The sequence below is a fragment of the Nymphaea colorata genome, chromosome 1 (genome assembly GCF_008831285.2).
Source record: "Nymphaea colorata isolate Beijing-Zhang1983 chromosome 1, ASM883128v2, whole genome shotgun sequence".
In the NCBI taxonomy this organism is placed as follows: domain Eukaryota; kingdom Viridiplantae; phylum Streptophyta; class Magnoliopsida; order Nymphaeales; family Nymphaeaceae; genus Nymphaea; species Nymphaea colorata.
The window spans coordinates 12,185,820-12,213,156 of NC_045138.2; the positions used below are offsets into that span (position 1 = coordinate 12,185,820).

General features: G+C 38.0%; 1 protein-coding gene across 1 annotated transcript in view; it reads left to right on the top strand.

Annotated features, from left to right (window-relative positions):
* The window catches only part of LOC116253946 (1-acyl-sn-glycerol-3-phosphate acyltransferase PLS1-like), a 46,306-nt gene extending 19,368 nt beyond the window's left edge, over window positions 1-26,938 (top strand). Inside the window, exons 6-11 of the mRNA XM_031628952.2 lie at window positions 9,908-9,985; window positions 10,086-10,244; window positions 12,483-12,608; window positions 22,009-22,101; window positions 22,228-22,314; window positions 26,496-26,938. Coding sequence (XP_031484812.1) covers window positions 9,908-9,985; window positions 10,086-10,244; window positions 12,483-12,608; window positions 22,009-22,101; window positions 22,228-22,314; window positions 26,496-26,732 — 780 coding nt within the window. The 3' untranslated portion in view covers window positions 26,733-26,938. The remainder of the gene's footprint in view (window positions 1-9,907; window positions 9,986-10,085; window positions 10,245-12,482; window positions 12,609-22,008; window positions 22,102-22,227; window positions 22,315-26,495) is intronic.
* The last annotated feature ends 399 nt before the right edge of the window (window positions 26,939-27,337 follow it).

Genomic DNA, 27,337 nt, shown 5'->3' on the forward strand with positions numbered 1-27,337 from the left:
AAACATGACAGGAAATAAGATAGAACACAACCAAACCATATCTAGATCCTGAAAATGCTGCAAAGGACAGTCTACACACTTAACTGAAGCACATCTAATAATTACCCACTAATATTTATCTAAAAACTGGTTTAATCTAGGGATAACTATTTAATATAACTATAAAAACAAGATTTTAACTATATAGTTAATCTACTGCAAAGGAAAATAAATGCCAATTGCTGCTGAATGCAGCCAGCAGCCTCATGGGACAGCTTGTGAGCTGCGGGCCACAAAAACACCTAGAAACTACTAGTTAAAACAGTAACAAATCAATAAAAACTGCACATAATTATTTAATTGATGTTAATGAACGACTAACCACAACAATTAGGAACTAGAAAAGCATTAGACCACTACAAGTGCAATTCTTGATTGTTACAGCAGGAAATAGCAGAAAATAGATAAAAACCGAACTTAAACTGCTGGAAAACAAGAATACTTACAGCTATACGATGAAAAATTAGCAAATCTACCTAAGAAACTCTGCTATTCAACTATCCTGGATGAAAACGTGCAAGATGAATACACGGTTCTAGAATGATACAGCAGGGAATGGTTGAAACACAACTGCGAATGAAAAATTAATTGCTGAAAACTGTCACATAGGTGCGGGTGCCGGAGCGGCACAACTCAAGAAATTTAGGTGCGGCGAGGGTATTTATTATTATTATTATTATTTTTTATTATAATATATATGCATATAATATATATATGACAAAAATTGTCTATAAACCACAAAATTATCAAAATACTAATCAAGTAATACTGTAATCTGTAATACTTGTGAGGCTGAGCGACAATGGATGCCGTGAGCTTCAACCATCTTCCTCCCCAGCCCTTCAGCCCTTCTACTCACTGCCTCCCCTATTCCCCATTACACACAGTCACGGTGCGCGCCATGGTTAAAGAGGAAATGCTAAACAGGTATTAAGAACATGCTAAACAAGTAAAACTGTAAAACAGTAAAAGTTGCTGCAGGCTGCAGCAAAAGAATACTGATTTAATCATTTTAATGTTCAAAAATTAAAACAGAACAGTTAAAACAGAAAAATTGGCATTATATCAGGCTTAGCAGCACTCATAAGCCTTGAGTGGCTGTCTGGCTGAGTCTTGATGACAGAAACCAAAAAATAGAAACAGAAAACAAATAAAAACAGTCAATGAACGTTCACTCATTCAGACGGTAGAGACCAAACTAAGAAGCATTGTTGAAAATTTTAAACTAACATCTAATGAAAAAACGAACAAAAAGAAAACGAACAAACGTAAAAACAAAAGCAATACAATGCACAATAGATTAATAAAACAAAGAAAGGGACTGTAAGATGGGACTTGAATAACTAGAGAAAGCTGCCGGAAAAAAACGAACAAGAAGAAAACGAACAAATGTAAAAACGAAATCAATACAACGCACAATAGATTAATAAAACAAAGAAAGGGACTGTAAGATGGGACTTGAAGAACCAGAGAAAGCTGCCGGAAAAAATGTGGCAAGCTCTGCCGCCGGAAGAACAACACCCCTGTTGACCGTTTGGTTCTAGTCGCCGCTGGAGGAACAAGCTATGTAGCCGGCTGTCGAAAACGCAGGCGTTGGTCACCGGTTGCTTCAATGCAAGAGGGAGAAGACGAGAAGGGCTGCTGCGGGAGGAAGAAGCTCTGCCACTGGAAGGGGCACGATTGTGCCCTAAATCACTTTTAAAGAAATAAAAAATCAAAAAAATCAAAAAATGGAGAAAAAAGTCCATGACGCGTGTTACATTGATGGAGAAAGGAAGGAACGAGAGAGAGAGAGAGAGACGGAAAAGATTCATTCTTCATATCGTGCCCTAACCTCTACTTAAATAGAGATTAGGGCACGACTGTGGCTGTTACATAAGTAGACATATAAAATTGAAAAAAGACAAAAGGGGACTCTAACTTTTAAATAGTCGGAAAACTACCGTACTTAAAACTAAACTTTCTGATTTCAACACTCCCCCTCAAGCTGGATCATAGATATCAATCATGCTCAGTTTGTCACGACATCTAGAGAAAAGCTACATGAACTGTAGACACCACACTTTCTTTTATAAGATCCCAAACATAATGACAATCCACCTCAATGTGCTTAGTTCTTTCATGAAATACTGGATTGTTTGCAATATAAGTGGCAGCCTTGTTATCACAGTACATTATCATAGGAAGAGGAACATGAATATTCATATTTGTTAGCATAGATTTAACCCACATCATCTCAGTCGCTGTTTGAGCTATTGCTCTATATTCAGATTCTGCACTTGATCTAGAGACTACATTTTGTTTCTTGCTTCTCCATGATATGAGATTGCCGCCAACAAAGATACAAAAGCTAGTTGTGGATTTTCTATCATCAATAGACCCTGCATAGTCAGTATCGCTGTAAGCAACAACTTCTAGAGATTCACCTTTCTTAAAGAAGAGGCCTCTGCCCGGGGATGACTTTAGGTATTTCAACACCATCAACGCAGCATCCCAGTGCACTTTTCTAGGTTTTTTCATAAACTGACTTAATTTTCCAACAACAAAGCTAATGTCTGGTCTTGTTATAGTAACATAAAGAAGTTTTCCAATGAGAGACCTGTAAGATCATGAATCTACTAGTTCCGATTGATTATCGTGAAGATGAATACGTGGATTCATAGGGAGATTAGTCGGTTTGGTCCCTAGCATCCCTGTATCTTGTAGTAGGTCAAGGACATACTTCCTTTGATACAATACTACACCTTCTTTGTTCTGCGCAACCTCAATTCCAAGGAAATATCTCAAGTGACCAAAATCTTTCGTGACAAAATGCTTTTGAAGGAAAACCTTTGTAGCAGAGATTTCTTGATCACAATCACCTGTCAAGATAATGTCATCGACATATACTACCATGACAACTACACCTGTGGAGGTCTTCTTGATGAATAGAGAATGATCCAAAAGAGATATTTCAAATCCATATTATGAAACCGCCTCTGATAATTTGTGGAACCACACCCTGGTACTTTGTTTGAGTCCATAGATAGCCTTCTTCAGACGACACACTTTACTACACTCCCCCTGTCGCTCGAACCCTGGGGGTTGCTGCATATATACAGTCTCCTCAAGATCACCATAAAGAAAGACATTCTTCACATCAAGCTGATACATAGGCCAATCCGAGTGTACCACAACAGAAATAATGAGGCGAATAGTGCCCAACCTGGCCACAGGAGAGAACGTCTCAAAAAAGTCAACTCTGTATGTCTGAGTGTAACCCTTAGCCACTAATCGAGCCTTATATCGCTCTAATGACCCATCTGAATGATACTTAATTGTAAATAATACCCATTTGGAGCAAAAAACGTCACAATTTTAAGGTGGATCGACCAATTCCCAGGTACCATGCTGTACGAGAGCATCCATCTCATTTTGCATAGCTTTCCGCCATTTACAGTCTAGTAATGCCTGTTGATGACAAGTTGGTATAGTATGGACTGACATAGCCTTAAGAAACTGCTGTAAGTTGTCATCAAGATGGTCAGTGGAAACAAAGTGAGAGATAAGATGCATGATACATTGTCTCTTGCCTTTGCACAGAGCTATAGGCAAGTCTTGGGAAGGATCAACATTAGGTCTACTTACTTCAGTGGAGCTCACATCCTGAGAAGAGTCTGATGGTCGACCATGAGAGGGATCCTGTCGCAGAGTCTTGACCAATGGAGGGTCCTGGAACCTTTTCATAGTCGGAGTAGGAGAAGGAAAAGATTGCAATGGGACAGGAAGAATAGGTAGAAGAATAGGACATGGCATCTCAGATGACATAGAAGTAGGACTAAAGTTGGACTGAGACTCGAACAAAGTGACATTCGCACTGATATACTCTTTCTGAGTTACCGGGTCAAAGCACTTATATGCTTTGGTTTCTAGGATAGCTAATGAACACACACAGCAGAAAGTTTATCATGTTTAGGCCCAAGAATGTGAACAAAACAGGTACACTCAAACGCTTTAGGTGCAACAAAAAATAAGCTTCGATTGGAATACACAAGTTTAATAGGTACTTTGTTCTCAATAGGGGATGAAAGTAAACGATTTGTCAGGTAACAAGCCATGAGTATGGCTTCACCCCATAAGTATACAGGTACATGATTATGAAGCATTAGGGTATGAGCAACAGTTAGAAGTTGCCTATGTTTTTGTTAGGCGACTCCATTCTGTTGTGAGGCATGAGGGCATGTAAATTGAGGAGAGATACCATTTTCAGCATAAAAGGTCATTAAGATAGATGATTTGAACTCAAGAGCATTATCAATGCGAATACACTTAGCCACAGAACAAAACTGAGTTTTTATTTCAATAATCAAGTTTTTGAGAATACAAATTACTTCAGACCTTTCCTTCAAAAGGAATACCCAACTGACTCGAGAGTAATCATCAACAACTACCAAAAAATACCTAAACCTAGCTCGGCTAGCAACCCTGCTAGGCCCCCACACATCAACATGGAGAAGATCAAATAACCCTTGACTTGAAGGACTAAAACTCGAAGGAAAACTACTACGAGTCTGCTTGCCAAGTTGACATGCCTCACACTGAAAAGACTGGAACTGAGAGATTAGGTAGGATAGAATGGAGCTTGGGCGCTGAAGGATGACCAAGCCTAAGATGCCACTGGAAGAACTTTGATGTAGAGGAGGTAGCATCAAGACCCCTAGGAGCCGACAGGATGTAGACGTCCCCATTCTCATAACTGCCACCAATCATCTTCCCAGTTTGCTAGTCCTGAAATGAGCATGAACCAGGGTAAAAAATAATGCGACAGTGTAAATCAGTAGTCAACTGTTTGATAGAGAGCAAATGAGATGGAAATTTAAGGGCATATAAAACATGTGGAATAGTCATAGACTGAGAAAGCTTTACATCTCCATAACCCAATATGGGTGACATACTACCATCTGCAATTTTGACATGACGTGGCTGAGGCAATATATGTAAAGTAATGAACGACCCAGGTCTACTGCAGAAATGTCTCGATGCTCCTGAATCAATAATCCAAGACATACCTGAATCAGACATGGATGTACTCGCTGAGAAGGCTCAATCAGTCAAAGCTGTGGAAGCTGAAGCTTGTGAGGCTTTGTGTGCTAAAAATTGCTCATACTCAACTCTGTCAATGCTAACTGTAACTGTCTCTGATACTATGCTAGACGAAGAGCCCCCCACCGTAGGAGTGGCAACCTGTGCAGAGCTCATAGGAGGATGAGGAAGGCTCTTGCCCTGTTTGGTGACCATACCTCTTCCCTGTGACATAGAGGATGGACGACCATGTTTCTCCCAACAGCGATCCTCCAAGTGTCTCATCTTTCCACAATAGGTGCATTGAAACCTCCCACGACCACCAGTTCCACGACCTATACCTCTTCCTCTGGCACTATAGGTGCTGCCCTGACCACGACCACCCCCCATACCAAGAGCAGAAGCTAGCGTTACACCAGCTGGTTGGGACAAGCTAATAGCTAAGTCTATTGTATGCATCAGAGAGATTAGGAATTTCACTCCCAGTGAACATCAGATCCTTGGCAGCGGCATACTCAGGAGAGAGACCAGCAAGAAACTTTGCAACCATGGTAGGTTCAAAGTGTGACTTATAACAAGATTTGCATGGAGGGCGCAGAAATTTCAGTCGTTCATAGGTAGCTTTAACTGTTGCAAAGTATTGTGATAAATCCTGATTTCCCTGTCGGAGTTTGTGCAATTTTTCTTAAACTTGAAGGATTTTACTTACATTTTTATCTTGTGAATATGTCTCCCTAAGGAATTCCCACATCTCTTTCGCAGTAGTATAGTAAGTAATAGTACAAGCAATTTGTGGTTGGACGTTGTTCATAATCCAAGACATAACCATACTGTCGTCCTCTTCCCAGGTCATGTACTTCCCTGACTTGTTAATAGGTTCATCCTCTTCAATTATATGCCTCTTTCGATGTCCCTTGACCGACATGATAAAGGACCTGGGCCACAGTTTATAGTTATGTCCATCTAATTTAACACTAGATCCATAGGAGAAGGGATTTTCAGCTCCTTTATGATCATTGCCACCCTCTGATTTGTTGCTCTCAGCCATAATGAACCACAACAGGAATTAAGAGCAAGAACACCACGATAAAATTGTGCAGCAAGTAGGGCACACAAAAAAAACAGTCCTATTTAAAATCAGTCAGTCATGCAGACAAAGTAGAATCAACCATATCACATGCCCAACAATAATCCATAGAAAAAACAGCAGACGTGCACAATCCTCCTTTACGCAGATTTCACCTAACACATTTACAAAACAACAAACATGCACAAACTTCCTTCACGTAGACTTCACCAAACTTCACCAAACTACATACCTTCAACTTTATCACCACCACGACATGCCTTAAACTTCATAATTATACCACAGAAATAATTAGTAGTGATAGAGAACATCAAACCCTAGTTTCCACAACATAAGCTTATGAAGAAATCACGAGATCAGAAAAAAAAGAAGTCTGCCTTTGACTGCAACGATCACGAGATCAGAAAAAGAAGTCTGCCTTTGACTGCAATCATCGCAAGAACATAAAAAGAAGTCTGCCTTTGACTGCAACAACTGCCTTTGACTGCAACCATCACCCCAACTTTGAAAATGTGTCTTCATATCTCCGACGATCTTCAGACATTGCAACGACCAGATTTAGGGCATCTAATCACTACTGATCATGTCATGGCAGTGATTAGATACCTGATCTCCCATACGATAGAGCCCCTTAGGGCAAACTGCCACCCATGGCAGATCAGGACAAAATAAAGAGATGATGAGGAAGAGGAAGAGAGGAGGGCAGGAGAGGGGAAGGCTACCTGCTCTGATACCATGCTACACGATGGAGAAATGAAGGAACGAGAGAGAGAGAGACGGAAAAGATTCATTCTTCATATCGTGCCCTAACCTCTACTTAAATAGAGATTAGGGCACGACTGTGGCTGTTACATAAGTAAGACATAGAAAATTGAAAAAAGACAAAAGGGGACTCTAACTTTTAAATGTTCAGAAAACTACCATTCTTAAAACTAAACTTTCTGATTTCAACAACGCGGATTGACCGCATCCCACTCGCGTCAAGTGCGAGTCGGGTGCACGTCCAAAAATGACAAAAATGGTTGGGTGCGGTCAACCGCACCCGACTCTCTTTGACTGCGGTTGGGTTCGAATCTGGGTCGCATCCGCACCCGCATCGTGTCGATGCTGGTGCATCAGCAAAACCGAAGCGTCCATGTGACTTAGGCTGAAAATTTTAAGATATTATCTCCACACGATAAAAAAAATAACAAAAAAAAATTCACACCAGTACAAGCTGACCGACCAAACTAACTAAGATATACATGCTTAAATCAGTAAAACATCAAACACACACATGATTTAGATGACCCAACACAGAAACTCATCTAGGAACAAAGGTATATTGCTGGAAAACACGAAATTCTAAGCTTCTACCACAAGGACATGCAAAACACACAAAGTTGGCATAAAATGAAAGAAATCATTAATACCTACCAGAAAACGGTGTTTAGTCTCCTTGAATCCCTGATTTGTAGCAACTCCCAGCTCTAGAATCCTCCTTTGGGCTCTACTTTTCCACCCACCGAGCTTGGCTTCGAGTTATTAGAGAACAAAGATAAGGAAAGAAGAGGGTCATGGTGGAATGGAAGCTTCTGTCCAAAGTGGCATCACCTTGTAGCTGGGTAGCAAAGCTTCTTTGTTTTAGCTCTGATTTCAATCAAATTTGAACCGCGACTCCTTGAGCGCTACACAAGTACAAACATGGGGATTTAAAAATTAAATCACATCAAAATTGCATGAAAATAATATTAAAAATCAAGGCATTTTCATGCATTATCACTGGATTCATGGAGGGCTTCTGTTTCACCATTCCTGGTTTCCATCCACTTCCTAAAATTGACTACATAGAATGCAATAAGTTCATCTTCCTTTCCTAGAGTTGCTAAGAACAATTGAAAGTCCATAGAAAAGTTATTGTAACTTACTATGCAATTGGATGATGGGGACAGGTAGACTATATGACATCATATGCATGTGAGGAGGTGGGAGGTGGAATCATTTATTGGGTAGGATCTATTGAATATGCGGTCTCTCTTCTGCCATTCTGGTGATGTTTTGATGCCTTGTTGGGCTACCAACTCCTCAACTACTTGAGTATGTTTTTGCTGTTGATGCAACTTGGATGACTAGGGAGTGGTTTTGTACTCAACCATGGATGATAGACCTCAATAGCTGGTGGTGATGCATGGCTCACATTGAGGCAGTGATAGAAAACAATTAATAAAAAATGGCATTTTGTCACATTTTTATTGATTTGCTTACTGTTTATATCCTTTAACCTCATCCACAAAGCCCACAAAACTGCCCCTTTAGAGCTCGGTCCTTAAATTTATGACTCACAACCCTGTCAATGTGACATGACAAGCACTTTCAAAAGCATGCAAGACATAATAATTAGGATGAATACCAATGAGTGTATTATGTGTAGATTTATCCATTGTCACAGAAAACGTTTTTTTTTCAAAAAAAAAAAATGCGTATAATACGCGAAAAATAAGTCAGCCGTATAAAACGGCAATTAGACGCATCTTTTTTAAAAAAACACCAGAAAATAAAAAACGTGAAAATAATATGCATTTTTTCACGTTTTTTATATTTTTTATTATTTTTTTAAATTTTCAGGATTTATTAAATGTTTTAAATTTTTTAAAAATTTGCCGAGATTTTCCCGATATATTCCCGAGATATACAACTTTGCCGTATTATACTCAAGAAATTCCTCGCCGTATAATACCCATACACGATATATGTGACAATGGATTTATCTTCAACAATTGCCATAAGCAACCTGCTTGTCACATATATTGCAGTATGAAATGCTTGTGTCCATAAGGGAGGGAGGCTGCTACGACGCATCCTACTCATCACACTATCAATTATATGTTTGTAGTTTTGTTCGACATTCTTATTTGGTTGAGGTGTGTTAGGATAACGAACCCTTCTTCCTATTCAATTATTGTGTGTGCAAACTTCAGAACCAAAAACAAAATTCAGCAAGAAATAGAATCATGCAACATGAAGCTGAATCTTCATTAACTTCAATCTGCTATTGTATAGAGCAGCAAGTCACGTTACAAAGTTACAAACCAAAGGGCAAAAGTAAAAGTCCGTCCAGTAGGGAACGGAACCCTACTTTAAGGCTCTACTAAAGGCAGTAGTACAAAACTGTCCTCACTTACAAAGGCTAAAATGGTAGATAAATTTAAAACATTTTATAATAGAGTGGACAGAAATAGCCTTTGACTGTCAGTTAAAGAATTCAATGTGATATCCTTTGGATTCTAAAAAAGATTAAACCATTAGAATTCATAGTCTTTAAGAAAGCACAATTGTTTCCTCCTTGGAGCGCCTATAAAATGATTGATGCTGACAGGATTTGTGGGTCTGGAAGTTTTGTGGCAGAGATGCTACAGCTGTTGACACCTGCCTGTGCAAGAAAATGTTGTCTCCTAATACTAGTAATCAGTTAGCTACTTGTCAAGAAAAATTTTAACTCAGATTGTATAATGCAATTTCACACTTGGGCACAATGAAAATATTCTGTGAATGCTGCAAGTGCAACTCTTCTAAATTATGTGATCTTTTGGGTATCTCAAGTCCTCAACTCATAGGTATTCAGACACTTTTTACGGTTTTGCTCTGTGAGCCATATGTCCTGGCATCTTTCAGCTTATCTTTTAAGTTTTAACACAGCCAATTAAATTTGCACAAGGTTTTTGAAATCTGAACTATATACAGGTTCTTGGCTGGTCCATGTGGTTTTCTGAATATTTGTTCCTTGAGAGAAGCTGGGCAAAGGATGAGAACACATTGAAGGTATGCATGCCACTTATCATATATATGGGCATCCAGGAAAAATGGCTGTGAGTTCCGATGTACTGCTGCAAAATTCATGCTTTATAATTTGATGTTGCAGTTCGGCCTACAGCGATTGAAGGACTTTCCTCGCCCTTTTTGGTTGGCACTTTTTGTTGAGGGAACACGATTCACTCAGGCAAAGCTTGTAGCAGCTCAGGAGTATGCTGAAGCAAGCGGATTGCCTGTTCCTAGAAATGTTTTGATTCCTCGCACAAAAGTGAGTTTGTGCAACGATTGTATTTGGTCTCAGATAGTTGCCACAATGTTGTCTTTGATGAAGTACCTTATGGATTTCTGAAGTACATATGCTGGCTATCTTACTGTCATTGTTTTCTGTAAGGGGATTAACTGTTCGTGGATTTTGAAGCAAAATTATGAACCTCCATGTTAATTTTGTGAAATATCACTGAACTATAACCTTTAGAAAATCTTTTAGTTGAAGGATTCAATTTATGTATGGCCTGTAGAGCCCTTTGTTCTATGTTTCAGCTAATCAAATCTGTTCTGTTACATGGAGGTCCGCTCAATGGACCTGAGAGTTTGCCTATATTTTCTTACTGTTCCTTTTTTGTACTTTGGTATAAAAATAAAGTTGGCAGCAAAAATTTTCTGTGAGGATATGATAGAGATAAATTTTGTTTCCTACTTTTCGAGGTCAACAATGACACTGAGACTTCAAATTCAGATCAGGTTAATTGGAAAAACAATCAGAGCCATGCCTGTGATAATTGTGATATTATTTAACTATCTTTGATAATTAGCACCATAACTAACTATTTAGAACAAAAGATCCACTTAAGTTTTGTTTCTGGGCTGTGATTTAAAAATTTTATTTGGCATTTGGCTATCTGTCTTATAATTTCATGTCTGGTTTCATTGCATTATCTGTGTGGTTCATTGGAATGTAGTCTTCAGTCATTAGCAGTCACAACTTCATTTAGTGGTCATCATACATTAAACACAGAATTCTGTATTTGAAGCACAATATATTGATGGTATTGCCATTTTTTCTAGTCTCCACTTCTAACATGATTTTGGTATCACATTTTGCAGTGTCAATTATTTGCCATGATTTTTGTTTGCAAGACATGGAGGAATTTAGGCTGATGTTTCATTGAAAAGATGAATAGTCTAAAGAAGAAATGCATTTTTATTTTCCACCTAGGTTGGTGGTTGATGCTTACAAGTAAAATCTGAAATTTGATTAAAATTACTGTTAAAAACATATACTGCCTAGAAATCTGATTGGTTTACTACTTTACTTGGAGAATCCTTGTACATTATTTGGAAGTCATTGCCATCCTAACAATTTTCTAATATGAGAAATATTTACATATTTTTTTGTGTACATTTCATCTTTTCACTAGTATCCTTTTCTCCTTTTTTCTGAATAGACTTATAGACTGCATCCATGTTGACCACTTATCTGAGGAATTGCCATTATTTTTTTGCTGAATCTTTTCTTTTCTGTGTTCTTGTTCTTGTTAAGAGCTGGCAAAGCAAACATTTCCATGTTTATTGCATCCATAGCCACAAAAAACAGGTTTTTTAAAAGAAAACATGTTAAGAACATTAAAAACAGGTTACCAAAAAAGGGGAAAACATTTTTTTTTTCAAAACAAAAGCCAAAAATCAAAAAGTGCCTTTTTTCTTGTTTTTTCATTTTCTTTGTGTTTGTTGACGTTTTTGACGTTTTTTACTGCTTTTAATTACCAGATTTTTATTTTCACATTTTTTGCATTTTATTCTTAAGATTTTGAACACCTTTATCTTTCTCGGTGAAAGATTAATTGTTTTAAAGTGCTGAATTTTTCCCAAAAACCAAGTTTCCCGTTTTAAACCCGAGAAAAACCTTGCCATTTAGAACCCGAAAACAATATTTGCAGCTGTGGTTGCATCTTATAGCCCTGTCTTATGCACTATGTAGCACAAACTCTTCAAGGAGGTTGTCACACCCATCTCGTGCCTGCACTGGGTGCTGGTGCATCTCTGACTCACTGAATTTGATTTTCAACTATGATGAGTTTATGCCAACTTTGTACACTAGGATTAACTTTATTTTGAGCCTGCTGTTGTTACTTCTTGCTTTGCTATGTAAAATTTCTAAATTTTGTTTTGCTATAAGGTGCTGAGTTTTTTCTGTCTATGCTTCGACCTTGAATGGCCCTACTTTTCTTTTTCCTTAGTTGATAAATGATGGAGAGCCTGCTTGTCTATCAAAGTGAAAATTAAGAAGTATCATGGAATTGTCGGTGTCTAGAATGTCAGGCAATTACCTTTCATGCTTATGGAAGTGTTCATGACACAGGGTTCTTGTTCCTAAATCTGATGGGTGCATATCATTCTTGTTATCTATATAACACATCCTCTTATTGTTGTGTACTGATAGAAAACTTTCTGATGTTACACTTATAATTTTTCACTTTCATCTTAGGCAACTGTTTGTTCAATGCAGGGATTTGTTTCAGCTGTAGCCACCATGCGCTCATTTGTTTCAGCCATCTATGATGTAACTATTACTATTCCAAAAGATCAGCCATCCCCTACTATGCTGAGCATTCTGAAGGGCAAATCTTCTGTTGTAAGCATCGAAGAATAGCTTAAAGCCTGAAACGATTGGCTCATCTACGTGTTATATTTCTGCATAATGTTGTGCTTTAAAAACTTACTCACACACACACACACACATACACAAACAGTTCCATTTTATGACTGGTTCATTTTGTGACTGGTTTTTCCAACCCTTCTTCTGTATCTCTCTCACGTACTTTTTCTTTCCTCCTCTTTTTCATTTTTCTTTTTCATAACCATCCTTTCCACCCTAGGATCGGCGGATTCTGGTGAAAAAGGGACATGAAAATCCAGGCCCATTTTGGTTGTGTTTTTTAACTGGTTTTACTCATTTCCCATCTGCATAACATACACAGACACACCAGACACACACATGCACACACACTTATGTATATATATAGAATTTTTGTATATACGTATGTACATATATTTGTACACACATATGTTATTTAATGAATACATAGTACAAGTGCCGTGTACTTTTTGCTGCACAGTTTTCTGTTGCCTTGTTTCTTTTTCATGTGTTCTTTAAGTTCTTATTTTCCTTTTTGTTTATTTCAGCTCAGCCATAAAATGGGAGCTAGCTGTTGGTTAGTCTGATGGCTGCATGTTTGTCTGTTGGGACTAGCTCAACAGCTATTTCAGTCCGTTGCTGTATATATAGAGGCTGCCCCTCTTATAATTTTAGTTTAAGATTTCTGTGACTTCTCTTTAATGAAATCCAGTATTGTTTCTTGAATGTGTTGCTCTTAGAGAGCTTGGTGGTTTAGCCTTGATAAAATATTGATTCTTGAGAGCCATCTGTTTACTTCCTATTTGTGAGGAATTTAGTTGCTGTTGTCACCATTTCATTACATGCAGAATCAGCCCAAATGTCATGTGATGTCTTGCTTGTGCTTAAGTAATGTGCTGCTGTTGATTGTTTGTCCTTGTGTGGCATGTGTAGGCAGTGTTGGGGATATTTGTTGCTGTGATTCTCCTGAACTCTGCTTTCTCCTCAGGTCCTTTAAGTAAATTTCTTTTTTTCTGTTTGTATTAGATGAAAAGTTTTTTGTCACTATCTTTTCCCCAAAGTTTTCGTCTACCATGTTACATGGTCTTTTATGATAGGACACCATATTGGTGGAAGGACTTCGGAGTTTCATTGACAGAACTGAAAAAAAATGCAAAGGAATTCTTAGGAAAGAAGTTGCAGGCAGCAATAGAGCTTTTGGGAAAAATTTATTAGTGGCTATTAAAAGAAATGGGAAACTTGAGAAGCTGGACACTACAAAACTATGCTATGCCTTCAAAATTTCAAATAGTCTAGATACGCTGATTAATGTAAATCTTGCTAAGTTAACCCATGAAACATGGGCTTATCTTTAAAAAACCCATACCATGGAGGTTGTTGGCCATAAATGTAATCTCCTACAAAGAATTATGCAATTAGGAGATAAAACTACTGGGGAATATCTTGTTCTTCTCAGTTCTCACTCAACTCAGTGATGAGCTCAAAGTGGCAAGACCTTCTGGATATTGGTTTTTGTAATCAACAATTAGAAGAAAGTTTTTCCATGTTCATGATTTGGCCAACCAATTAGAAGAAGTAAGTTTTTTCATGTTCAGGATTGGCCTCAGATGAATCTTATAGAGTTAGGCCATTTCTTAGAGCATGTTCTTTCAATTCAAGTGACCCTTGTTGGACTCTTTATGAAGAATAGGATCTCCTTTGCTGGAGCTAAGAATTATTGTCCTTGATGCATCAAGGCCTGGTTCAAATGTTAAAGCATATAGATTCCTCTCTTTAACAATATTGCGATTCATTAAAAAGAACTACTCGTTAATTGTTATCGTTGCGGAGAAGCGGGATATGTTAAACTATAATGTCCTAAACATAGAAGACGGGAACCTTAAAACATAAGACTATAAGAGAGTTCCTGTTGCTGAACCTCAAGAAGATGCAAAGAAAAAGGAATAATAATTGTGTCCTTGTCTCTTATGCAACTCATGGAGGCTCTTCAATCTCTCATCAAGGGCAACCCATTTATACCAAGAGCCATCTCTATACATTCTCCTTAGGATATATCCACTTGCCTTTAAACTTGCAAGCTTCTTTTATGAGAAATCTCTTTCAAAATGTTATTGTTGAATATTGGAGGAAGAAGGGGACGAGAGAGAGAGAGAGAGAGAGAGAGAGAGAGGAAAACACTTTCTTGCTTATTCACGTGACCCTAATCTCATATTAAAAGAGATTAGGGTTGGCAACATAACAATTACAAAATCAGTCCACTAAATATAAGAAAATATTTAAAGAACTACTATTCAACTTTCTAATATTGCAGAAATACTCTTTAACACTCCCCCTCAAGCTGGAGCATAGATATCAATCATGCTCAGCTTGTTACAACCTCTCAGGAAATCGCCTGTGGGAAGAGCCTTGGTGAACATATCAGTTGCCTGATCTTCAGAGGAGACATGAATAGTGCTAATAATTCCTTCTTGAACTAAATCCCGAACATAGTGGCAATCCACTTCAATATGTTTTGTCCTTTCATGAAAAACAGGATTGTTAGCAATATAGGTAGCCGCCTTGTTGTCACAATACATCTTCATTGGGAGATTCACTGAAACATCCAACTCTAAAAGTAATGATCTGACCCATGACATTTCAGCCGCAGTTTGAGCCATAGCCCTATATTCCGACTCAGCACTAGATCGAGCCACTACATTCTGCTTCTTGCTCCTCCAAGAAACAAGATTACCTCTCACAAAGACACAAAAACCTGTAGTAGACTTTCTGTCGTCTACAGATCCTGCATAATCAGCATCACTATATGCTTCAATGTAACACCTTCTTCCTTTTTGAACCATAACTCCTTTCCTTGGGCTGATTTCAGGTATCTGACAACCATAAGAGCAGCGTTCCAATGAACTTTCATAGGTTTCTCCATGAATTGACTTAGTTTATTCACAGCGAAGCTAATGTCAGGGCGAGTGACAGTCAAATATAGCAGTTTTTCTATTAGAGATCTGTAAGATTTAGAGTCAAAAAACTCTGATTCATCATCATGTATATGAATGTGAGAGTTCATGCCCCCCAATAAACCTGTTTCTTGCAGAAGATCCAAAGCATATTTTCTCTGAGATACCACAACTCCTTTACTACTACGGGCCACCTCAATACCAAGAAAATAACGAAGTTGTCCAAGGTCTTTTGTGACAAAGTGTTTCTGAAGAAACTCCTTTGTCTGAGCTATCTCTTGATCACTTTCCCCAGTGAAAACAATATCATCAACGTAAACAATTAATATCACTATACCAGATGTACCTTGCTTGATAAACAATGAGTGATCAAGTTGAGACCGACGAAAGCCACATTTAGATAAGACCTCAGATAGCTTATGAAACCATGCACGAGGACTCTGTTTAAGCCCATAAATAGCTTCTTTAATGTGCATACCTTGGAACACTCCCTCTGTCTCTCAAAACCAGGTGGTTGCTACATATAGACAGTTTCAGAAAGATCTCCATATAGAAAAACATTTTTCACGTCCAGCTGAAATAAAGGCCATTGTCGCTGGACAACAAGAGATATAATAAGTCAAATAGAGCCCAATCGAGCCACGGGTGAAAAGGTCTCAAAGGAGTCGACACCATAAGTCTATGTATATCCTTTAGCGACAAGACGTGCCTTGAACCGTTCAACTGAACAATCAGAATGATACTTGATGGTGAACACCCACTTGGAGCCAACCACATCACAGTGCCTCGGTGGATCCACCAATTCCCAAGTCTCTCGAGAGATAAGAGCATCCATTTCCTCCTGCATGGCATGTCGCCACCGTGAATCTAATAGGGCTTGATGGTGAGAAGAAGGGATCATGTGACTAGACAGAGCTCGATTAAACTGCACCAAACTTGTACTCAAATGGTCAATAGAGACAAAATTAGAAATTGGGTGTAGTGTGCACTGTCGCTTTCCCTTACGAATAGCAATAGGGAGATCATCTGCATAGTGTTCATCATTTAAACCTGAATCAGTCTGATAAGTGGAGTTTACCTCTTGAGAAGACGCTGGTAGGCGGTTGGAAGAGGGACCAAGACGACGAGTGTAAACCAATGGAGGATCAAAGAAACGTTCATGTGACATAGGTTGAGATGGCGGTAAGGATTCAAGGGACACTGGTGGAATGGGAAGAGGAACAGGTATAGGCATCTCAGACAGAGGAGGACTCGAAGGAGAAAAATAAGGACGAGACTCAAAAAATGTAACATCCGCACTGGTAATCTCTTTCTTATTCTGGGGATCAAAGCACCTATATTCTTTTTAATTGGCAGAGTATCCAATAAATACACATTTGATGGCTTGGGCAGCAAGTTTGTTTTTGTCTGGGCCTAGGATGTGTGCAAAGCAAGTGCATCCAAATACTTTGGGAGGTATATGAAATAGTGGTCGATTTGAATATAAAAGTTGAATGGGAATACGTTCTTGGATGGTTGACGAGGGTAATCTGTTAATGAGGTAACATGCAGTAAGAATAGCATCCCCCCAAAAGTAGGCGGGCATATGAGAATGCAGCATGAGGGTACGGGCCACATTTAGGAGTTGTCGATGTTTGCGTTCGGCAACACCATTTTGTTGGGATGTGTATGGACAAGTATATTGAGGCCGAATTCCATGATTGACATAAAACTGAAGTAGAACGGAAGATTTGAATTCAAGAGCATTATCAGTGCGAATATTTTTGACAATGAAACCAATTGAGTTTTTATTTCCTTGACAAATTTAGGAAGAATAGATATGACTTCGGATCTTTCCCGTAACAAGAATACCCAACTGACTCGAGTAAAATCATCAACCAAAACAAGATAATACCGAAAACGCAAGTGAAAAGGAACCCGACTAGGACCCCACACATCCACATGAAGGAGATCAAATGGACTTTGACTAGATGGTTCTTGACTCGAAGGAAAGCTACTCCGTGTATGTTTGCCTAATTGGCAAGCATCACATAAGAAGGACTCTGATATAGTAATACCTGGAAGCATGCGACGAAGTTTTGACACTGAAGGATGGCCCAGTCTGAGATGCCACTGAAAAGGAGAAGGCTTTGAGGAAAATGAAGATGCAGCAACATTTACTGGGACAGACAAGAAATAGAGACCCTCACGTTCATGGCCGCCACCAATCATCTTCCCAGTTAGTAAATCCTGAAAAGAACATGTACCAGGGTCAAAAATGACTCTACACTTTAAATCAATAGCCAGCTGCTTAACAAATAACAAATTAACAGGAAACTGTGGAGCATAGAGCACGTTGGTAATAGTGCCTAAATGTGGGAGATAAATATCACCGCTGCCCAATACAGGAGATAGCTTGCCATCAGCCAGTCTGACATGCTGTGGTGTAGAGAACCTAACTAATGATGAAAAAATATGTGGTTGATTACAACAGTGCCTGGAGGCGCCAGAATCTATCATCCACATCATATCTGGGTCATCGGTAGAAGCACCAACAGAGAAGGAAGAGTCTATCACAGTCGTGCAGGCATATGAGAAGGAATTTCCAGCCATCTTGTAGTCATTGGAACCCTCGGACACATTACCATCAGCCATAGTAAAATTCCAACCAGAATTGTACTCACAATATGAATGTATAAGGTGCAATAGTTAACTTCAACCAAGGCACGACAACATAGAAGAATTTGGAACACACTTATGGCTCTAATCATCAACTCAAAAATTCACTAAAACAGGCAGCAACATAGGCACTAACTCAGGCAGCAACTCAACAAAATAATTTCAGCCGATGGCTGCAACACAAGCAGGAACTTTACGATTAGCAGCAGTCCACAACTAATGAGACCTCAACTTATAGATTCATATCCACGATTTGTAGATCATTCTGCTCCTCACGTCAAATTATATCCACAAGCAGTAGATTGACTCTGCCCCACACGGTCAACATAAAAATCTGATTACAACAACAATAACCTCCACGAGATCCGCTTAAGGATCAGGTTGAACACAAACACAAAACAAATTGGCGGACTGTTTTCAGACGTGGATAGCAGGCAGCACTTTCAGATGTCGATAATAGGTACCAAACAAGCACAAATTTGACAGTAGAGAAAACCTGTCTCACTTCAACGATGCAGAGAGAAAACAAAAATCTGCCTACTCCATACAATTTCAAACTTGTCTCACTTCAACGATGTAGGAAAAAGACTGAACCTGCCCACACGACATACCTTTGCTTGTGAGAATCCACCAGGCACCACAGGGCTAAACAAATCAGACTGCCTAGCAGATCCGACATTCTTTGGCCTGAACATCTTCCACGGCTGCACTTGAGTTAGATTTGATTTTGCAGCAAGGTCTGATCTGATTCACCATTTCAGTGACGTGATAAGCTTCAACGGCAGCAGCTTTCAGCAACTTCACGACAGCAGCAGCAACACAAGGGTGCTAATCACGTTTTCACATGTTAAAAACGTGATTAGCCCCTATCCAACCAACCAATCAACTTGCTTGTTTTGTAAACAGCAAGAACCCTAGGTGTGAAACCTTAGTTTGGCGGAAGAGAGGAGAGATGAGAGGAGAAGGGAACCCTAGGCGTGAAACCCTAGATCACACAGCCCTAGGTCTAAAGCTTTGATACCATGTTGAATATTGGAGGAAGAAGGGGACGAGAGAGAGAGAGAGAGAGAGAGAGAGAGAGAGAGAGAGAGGAAAACACTTTCTTGCTTATTCACGTGACCCTAATCTCATATTAAAAGAGATTAGGGTTGGCAACATAACAATTACAAAATCAGTCCTCTAAATATAAGAAAATATTTAAAGAACTACTATTCAACTTTCTAATATTGCAGAAACACTCTTTAACAGTTATAAATGCCTTGTTGTACCTTTTGTTTTTAATGGCCAATTGCACATGCCTTAGAAGTAAAAGTTATGGAATTTTGGAGAGACTTTAACATTGAAACTTTTAAAGTTCCTAATGTTCGTTTTGTTTCAAATTTGAATCTTAATTTCTTATTTGTTACTCAAATTGCTTACTATGGTGTAGTATTCTCATCAAAGGATTGCTTTATAGAGGATCACTAACCTAAAAAGTTCAGTGGGGAAGACTCTAGAATATGAGATCTATATCATATGGATTTTTTTTTACCTTTCAAAGTCTTCATTTTGTAATGTGGCAAAAAAATTGATTCGAGCCTTTGGCACCAAAGGTTAGGACATCATAGCATTGGTAAATTGTCTTGTTCCTTTTCCGTGACAATTTTGTGAAGGCAATTTTACTTGTAAGGATTGTATCTTGAGAAAAATGAAATGTTGCTTTCTCCAATGGAAGGTTTGTGCCAAGCGACTCTTTGAACTTGTGCATTGAGAGACCAAAGGTTCCTTAGATTAAAAAATAAGATTGATGATGGAGAGTTGTTGACAATTTGACTGTATCAGGCAATTAAATGGTTCTCTATTATATTTTTTTATTACTAGCCTGGACATTGCTCATGTGGTTCACATCATCAATTAATTTTTATTATAATTTTTTCATGATTTTTCGTTTATGTTTTTTTCATTCTTTTTTTGTTTTTATTTTTTTCAACTTTTGTTTCATTATTCCTCTTGTTTTAGATACTTAATGTGACCTCCTAGATGCAGTATGGTGTTCATCACTTTGTCATTTTTATCATTTTTAACTAAATATTTTTTATATTTTCTTATTATTTTCCCATTTATTTTATTTTCTCCTAATGTTTTAGTTTTTTTTTTTTTGACTTTTTTGAAGTCTTTGATATTTTCCCTTAACAAAAAAGTGAAAAACATCTTTGCCAAAAAATCCTGGAGAAAATCGTTGCCCATAAAAATCTGAGAACGATATTTGTGCTATGGTTCTAAGTAACATGGCTACAAGACTTTCTCTGATGTAGATGTGTTGGTTCAACATTTGTTTTCATACGAGTATGTCGGGGTAAGTGGGTACATTTTTGGATCTATTCTAGATCATACCTGCCAAAATGATGACATTTTAAGCTTTGTTTTTCAAAAATCCAGCTGTCCGATTTCAAAAAATAAAGACAGTGAATACTGCTGAAAAAACTGCCCTTGAATGACTGATGAGTGCTCCTTACAGACCAATCCTTTGAAAACTGCTTGGGAGGGGAGGAGGGAGTGGTGGGAAACATTTCAAATCCTTTTAAACCCTTCTTCTCTTTCTTCAGTCTTTTTTAATGCTCATCGATTTTTCCTATGTTACAAAAATAAGCTCAAATTTTAGAAACTTGCAAATCCATCTGATGTATTACAAAGGTAGCCTTTACTTAATTAACTCATACTACATACTTGTTTCCTATTGTTAAAACACCCCACTGTACTCCTGTATGCATGGTTTTATAAAATTCCTGTGTCTGAACCTGTAGCATGTGCCAGCACCCATGTGACTTAGGTTAGGATGAATCACACATAATTCATTCTTCAAACCCCTGCCACAGGTTGTATGCATCATGTTTGGCTCGGCCTGCATAGCATCTGGGATCTACGTTTCCATGTAAATCCAAAATTCAGGATAGGTTATCCCTAGATTTGTCCAGAGTCCTTATGTTCAATTATCCATTTGTTTTCTATATTTATTATGTTCCATAGATAGGATATATTCTTCAATAGTACTAGTTTTCTACTGGTGAATAGTTCTTGCAAGGGGCTAAAATGGTTGTCACTGGCCGAATATTTGTTCATTTGCTACAATTTCTGTGTCAATGACCATGTATTGTTTTCACATTAACAAGCTATATGAGGTTTGATATTCAGTTTTATGGGTTTGAGACTCTGAAGATAAGCTCTCATATCACTTCATATCTATTGGGTTGATAAAACATGTACACATTGTCTTATTGTCTTTGTTTTTCTCCATTGTATACCTCCATCTTGTATTAAAAAAAAAAAGAATTGCGCTGAGATGTAGAAAATTGATATGATATGCAATGCACATCCCTTTTTTGCAGTTCCTTGTTCTTGGTAATAATTTTGTATAATTTAATTTCCTCAGTGGTAATGCAGAAGCATCACTAATGTGGTTTTTGTGCATATAATTGGCGTGTTTCCATCCAAGCGTGTTTCCATCCAATTGTAGCATTTTCAATAGTTACACATGTATCTAATTTCCAACTACCATGCAAGTACTTAATACTGCTGTAGAAAGTGCTCAAAGAAATGCTCCTAATAAAATGGGAATACTTAATTTCTGAATATTCTTCTCTAAAAATTCTACTTCATATGATTTTCTATAGGTTTTAGTAGGGCAAAGCATGTTCTTGGTTATCAGTTTCCTTTTTTCTATTCTACATTGTTCTTTTTTTATTGTGAGCCCATATGGTTCGAACAGTGATATGTGATGGCAAACTATTGTGTTTTCTATTTATTCATAGGTACATGTCCATATAAAGCGGCATGAAATGCAAGAGTTGCCACAGACAGATGATGAAGTTGCCCAATGGTGCAGAGATAGATTTGTTGCCAAGGCATGTGAATTTTACTCTGTAATCCATTGCCTGAACAACAATTGTAAACTGGATAAGATACTGCCCTTTTGTTCTGGCTGTCTGTTGCCAGCTTACCTCCTCTTCTTCTTTTGTGCTGTTATGCAGGATGCCTTATTGGACAAGCATGTAATTAATGGTACTTTTGTTGATGAGCAACTCCAAGATATTGGCCGACCCCTAAAATCTATGATGGTATGTTTTATGCTGGTTATTTTTGTATTTCCTAGGTAGACTGTATGAATTTGTTGCTATGTCACATAGGTACGGGTACGGGTGCGGGTACGAACCATTTACAAAAAATTTGGGTACGGGGGTACGGCCATACACACACATGTATATATGTCAAGATTTTTACAGAATCACTGAATCAGTCACTATTAGCCACCTTTTGTTTTGAAAGTCAAAACAAAGGCATTATCTAATTCCACAGGAACAACATGAATTTACAGTGAAAACTCACTAAACATCCCCAAAGTCCCAAACAGTGACGATTTTTACAGAATAACTTTGGCAAAATTTCCCCAAAATTGAACACGCTGTAAATAACGCACAAAAAGAAACAAAATTTCTATTGAACATGCTGTAAATAACACGCATAAAAGAACCGCCTCAACCGATGAGAAAACAAGCAATACCAGAATGTCAGATGCATATGAGAACAAACCTTATACAGGAAAAAGCAGGAACGGAGGCGACGTTTATAGCATATCCAAGACAAATGAGGAAATGACGAAAAACTGAACTACGTGCTTTAAGAAGTGAAGATCTCGCTGGTGGAAACGACGTCTGCCGGCACCAGACTAATGGAAAGAAGAGCGCATTGACAGAAAATAAAAGAAATCGGCAAAACGGAAGCAAATACCGTCCGATGTCGCCGGTCGCCGTACGCCGTCGCCGGTCGCCGTACGCCGCTGCCGCCGGTCGCCGCCGTTCGTCCACCCAAGTCGCCGGTCGCCCCAGATGCTTCCTCTCGTTCGTGAAATGGGTAGAAGGAAGAAGATGTCGAGGGGTTTAGGGTTTTCTTCGACCAATTTAACGTTAGGTAATTTTTAAAAGTTAAAAACTTAAAATCGTTAAAATAAATAATGGACATCTTTGGACTCGGTCAAAGTTGACCGAGTCCGAAAGTGGACCGATTTGAACCTGGGTACGTTGACCGTACCCGGTACGCGTTGACCGAATTATTGGCGTACCCACGGGCGTACCGGTACCGTACCCATACCGTGCGGGTACTCCTCCTTAGGAGTACCCGTGTGACATAGGTTAGAGATCATTGGAAGTATATACTGCATACGTTTAACCAGGCAACTTGTCCAGCATATTTTTGTGTATGCTGTAATATAGATAAAATCCTGGACGTCTTGAACTCAAAAATCTCACTAGGACACACCAATAGAGCTGAGATGAGAGAAACTGTGCTCTTTATTTCACAATAAAAAGCTTCCAAGAAGCATGGCTTACAAGCAGGGACGGCAGTCTCTTTTAAAGAGAAGAACAAATAGTAGTTGGAAACATTCCAATGGATAGAAGAGCTGCATCTCAAAAAAATGAAATATACAAAAAGTGCAAAAGAAATTATTGAACCTATTTGGAATCAAACCTCCAACAAGCATATACTGATTAAAAACAACTTATACAACTGTATACATAAGCATGTATAAGTATAATATATTCATAAAATACGTATATACGCATGTATTTCCCTAACTTTAACAGCCTCCCTCAAAATTACAGTGTTACAACCAAAAATTAGTTAAACAAAAAGTAAAATCTTGAAGACAAATATTCGGCAAGGAAATCATTCAACTGGAATTCCGAGGTAACATATGATTTCATATTCTTCTTCAAATACTCTTCCTTAATATAGTGAGAGTCCATTTCAATGTGTTTCATCCTTTATTGAAAACTGACTTGTATGTAGCATTCTTATTGTCACGAGAAGGATGTTGGTTAATAACTCCTACTTCTTGAATGAACTACCTTAGCTATACAATCTCCACCATTGGTGTCACTGCAGCTGTGTGTTCAGCTTTAGTCTTTAGTTGGGAAGGGGGACTTTTTTGTTGCTTTTCACGTTTCCATTATATTAATAGATTATATAAAATTAGACGAAATTCAGTTGAGTGGCAATTATTTGGACATTTTCCCAGCCAGAGTTAGTATATGCTACCAAATCCGAAGTAGAAAATGACGATTAAGAATAGTCCATTATACAAGAAACAAACATATGATGCACAAACATAGACATGTGAGACGTGGAGATGTCTTTTCAGTTACGACAGTCAGAATGATAAATTTCATATTACTAGAAAATATAACTTCCATAAAAAACAAAAAGGGCTTTGAAAAACTTTGTGCAAATAAGGAAATAAAATATATTTGTCCATTCAATTTGTTGGATACTAGTAATAGTGACATATTTATATAAAAATAATTTGAATAATGAAATGAGCACCAATGATGAATCTCATATCAATGATGAGCTGAAGTCCAGAGACAAGTATGAACTGAATGACAAGAATGAAACTTTAGGAGAACTTAGACTCACACTCATAAAGGAAATGGCAACAATCAAAATGATAGAATGTGTTCTGATCCAAAAGTAGATGAGTCAAGCCTAAGAAGGTTTCAACGAATTTCCATTCTTGATAAAGCTTGTTTCCCACTAAGCATTTGTCATTGATATAGATGATTGTCTTTTAACTATACATGCACATGGGGACATCAAGTCTTGGCCATTCGATTTAAGATTGGACGGCCCAGATCTCTTCTCTATATCCCCCCTTTCTCTCATTTTCTCAACAAGGAAGCTTGGTGGCTCCCTCTTGTCATCGCTGGCGGGGCCCAGTGTCGGTTTCCCTTACGAGAAGAGGGGAGAGAGAGAGAGAGGAGGTGGAGGAGGAGAGGGATCCATGGGAAGAGGGAGGTAGAGGCGGGGGGAGAGGGGAGATATGGGCCCAGATTTGATGTCTCTTGATGTGTTAAAAAAAAGTTGAAGGTAGCATTTTGAGATTATGTAGAAATATCTGAGAGATCAAAAGAAGAGCAGAGGTTTATTTATTGCCGAGTAGATAAAACCTAGGGGTTTCTCCACAAGATTCGTCCATGGAGGGTGTCAGGGTCTAAGATGAGGCCAAATGGCATAGTTGAACAACAAGTCATACCTACTAATTGGTGGACGTGAGACGCATTTCCTCTAGCTCAAAAATAGGACATTATATGGACTGGATTTGATTTATGAGCTATTAGAGCAGGATTATATATATATATATATATATATATATATATATATATATATATATATATGTATGTATGTATGTATGTATGTATGCATGTATATATATATGTATGAAAATTGAATGGTGACTCTGACTTTTTAGAGTCACCTAGCTGTCTAATCAAGGCCGTCCGATCTATTATGATGGACGGTTAAGAGGAAAAAAGGAGAAAAAGGTGATGAACATTTTCATCTTCTAGTATTACTCCACACTTTTTTCTCCTTGTTTTTCTCTTAGTCACCCATCTTCTTCATATGGATGGCTGTTATTAGAATGCTGGATGACTCTACATAGCCAAAGTCATCATTCACTCACTATATATATATATATATATATATATATATATATATATATATAAAATCCCATTGCATTGAAATTCTTGAGGTGGATAATCAATCCTGTTGAGTATAAGATGTTTCCGAATGGCTAAAATTAGAACACTTGTTGCTAAAAAATAATCACTATATTGGCATTAGTGACAGTTTCTAGTGTGCTCACAGTTTATGGTGGCTTTAACAACTATTTATGGTTCTTTTAGCAATGGACTTTAAGTTTTACCCATCTGGCAATTATCTGGAAGCATTGAAATTCTTGAGGCTTTCCCCATAAGAATCTCTCTTATAATTATCCGATATTGATGTTTGTCGCTATTATATATATATATATATATATATATATATATATATATATATATATATATATATATATATATATATATATATATATATATAGTTTGTTTATTTAGACATCCAACATTTATAGTTTTGCAGCCATATTTTGGCCAAAATTAATTCTTAGATCCATCTTCATGGATAAGCCAGGAGAATCCAAAACTATAGGTTTAGAAGAAAAAAAAAATTTTGAAATCCGTTGCGTGAATTAGATTTTATGACCTCCCTATTTCTCTAAAGCCATTATATAACTTTACTAAAACTAAAACCGGAACACACAATTTAGAAATTAAACCATTGAGGTTAGATAGCTCTCGTAAGATTACATGATCTGCCTCCCTGCAGATGGCTGCTCCATCGGAGTTCTGGAACATGAACCACTCCTATAATTTGTCAAGTTTAACGTGTGTACTGTTCTCTACAGGTTATTCTCTTTTGGGTGTCCCTTCTGTCATTTGCTTCTTCCAAACTTTTCAAATGGTCGTTGATCTTCTCTAGCTGGACCGGCATCATATTCACCACTGCTGTTGTGCTTCTAGTCGCACTTTTGATGCATATCTTCATTCTGTTCTCTCAAGCGGAGCGGTCCACACCTGCAAAGATATCACCTTCAAGGGTAACCAATGGGGGTGTGCCTGGGAAGCAATCTAAGGAGAAGTAGCTTAATTTATCCACAGGAAGAACCTCTATTTTCTATAATTTTATTCAAAAACTGCAATTAGGTCGTATTTTTATGCTTAGTTTCTAGTTTTTTTTTCCCCCCCTTCTTAGTGGGGAAGGGGTTTCCTTGTAAGTGTCATATATATTCTCTGGGGTTTGGTGAAGGGGTTTACTTAATTGAAAATGTCTATTCTCTTTGGTTCAGTAGATGTGCTGTTGGTGTATTTGTAGCTATGAAAATGCTGGAGCACCCTATCTACGTCTCTCTGGTACGCACACACATATTCTTATTTAGTTAATTTGTTGCTCATTGGTAGATTGGCGGTCAGTTCCTACTAATTTGGCATATATATTTAAAGTGGGTTCAGCAAATACATCCCCATCCAGTCAACCAAGTGGATCGCTTCTAGTTAAATTCTTCAATGATGCCTATCTGATAACCAATTGTGTTTCCATTTATACTATCATGCAAAAATAATTTGTCTGAAGATCACGTTTGGAAGACCAGAAAGGCCCAATATGAAAAGAATTCCCCAAGTAATTGACAGGGAAAACTGAAACTTTTTTAATGCATGCTTACATTGGAACGTCATTTTCGTGCCTGCG